Source organism: Penaeus monodon, chromosome 28 (genome assembly GCF_015228065.2).
Source record: "Penaeus monodon isolate SGIC_2016 chromosome 28, NSTDA_Pmon_1, whole genome shotgun sequence".
In the NCBI taxonomy this organism is placed as follows: domain Eukaryota; kingdom Metazoa; phylum Arthropoda; class Malacostraca; order Decapoda; family Penaeidae; genus Penaeus; species Penaeus monodon.
This window is the reverse complement of record NC_051413.1, coordinates 14,231,970-14,232,175: the sequence shown is the minus strand read 5'-3', so window position 1 is coordinate 14,232,175 and position 206 is coordinate 14,231,970. Positions and strand designations below refer to the sequence as shown.

At 35.0% G+C, this 206-nt stretch overlaps 1 protein-coding gene across 1 annotated transcript in view; it reads left to right on the top strand.

The window, feature by feature from the left end:
- Nucleotides 1-10: 10 nt before the first annotated feature.
- Nucleotides 11-206, top strand: part of LOC119591058 (glycine-rich RNA-binding protein 1-like) — an 804-nt gene continuing 608 nt past the window's right edge. Inside the window, exon 1 of the mRNA XM_037939785.1 lies at nt 11-53. Coding sequence (XP_037795713.1) covers nt 11-53 — 43 coding nt within the window. The remainder of the gene's footprint in view (nt 54-206) is intronic.

Sequence of the window (206 nt, the reverse complement as noted above, 5' to 3'; positions counted from 1 at the left end):
ATGGAGTTCTATGATCGATATAAAAGCCTCACTCATGCAAGACTCATCAGCAAGTAAAGCAATCTGCTGTAGTCAGTCAACAACACGATGGTAAGTTTATCGCAGTTTCTAATTAACGAAATTTTACTACATAAGGAATGACGTAGATTGTATATTATCATTTTAATTGCAGCTGACAGAAACGGACATTTTACAAACGAGTAACT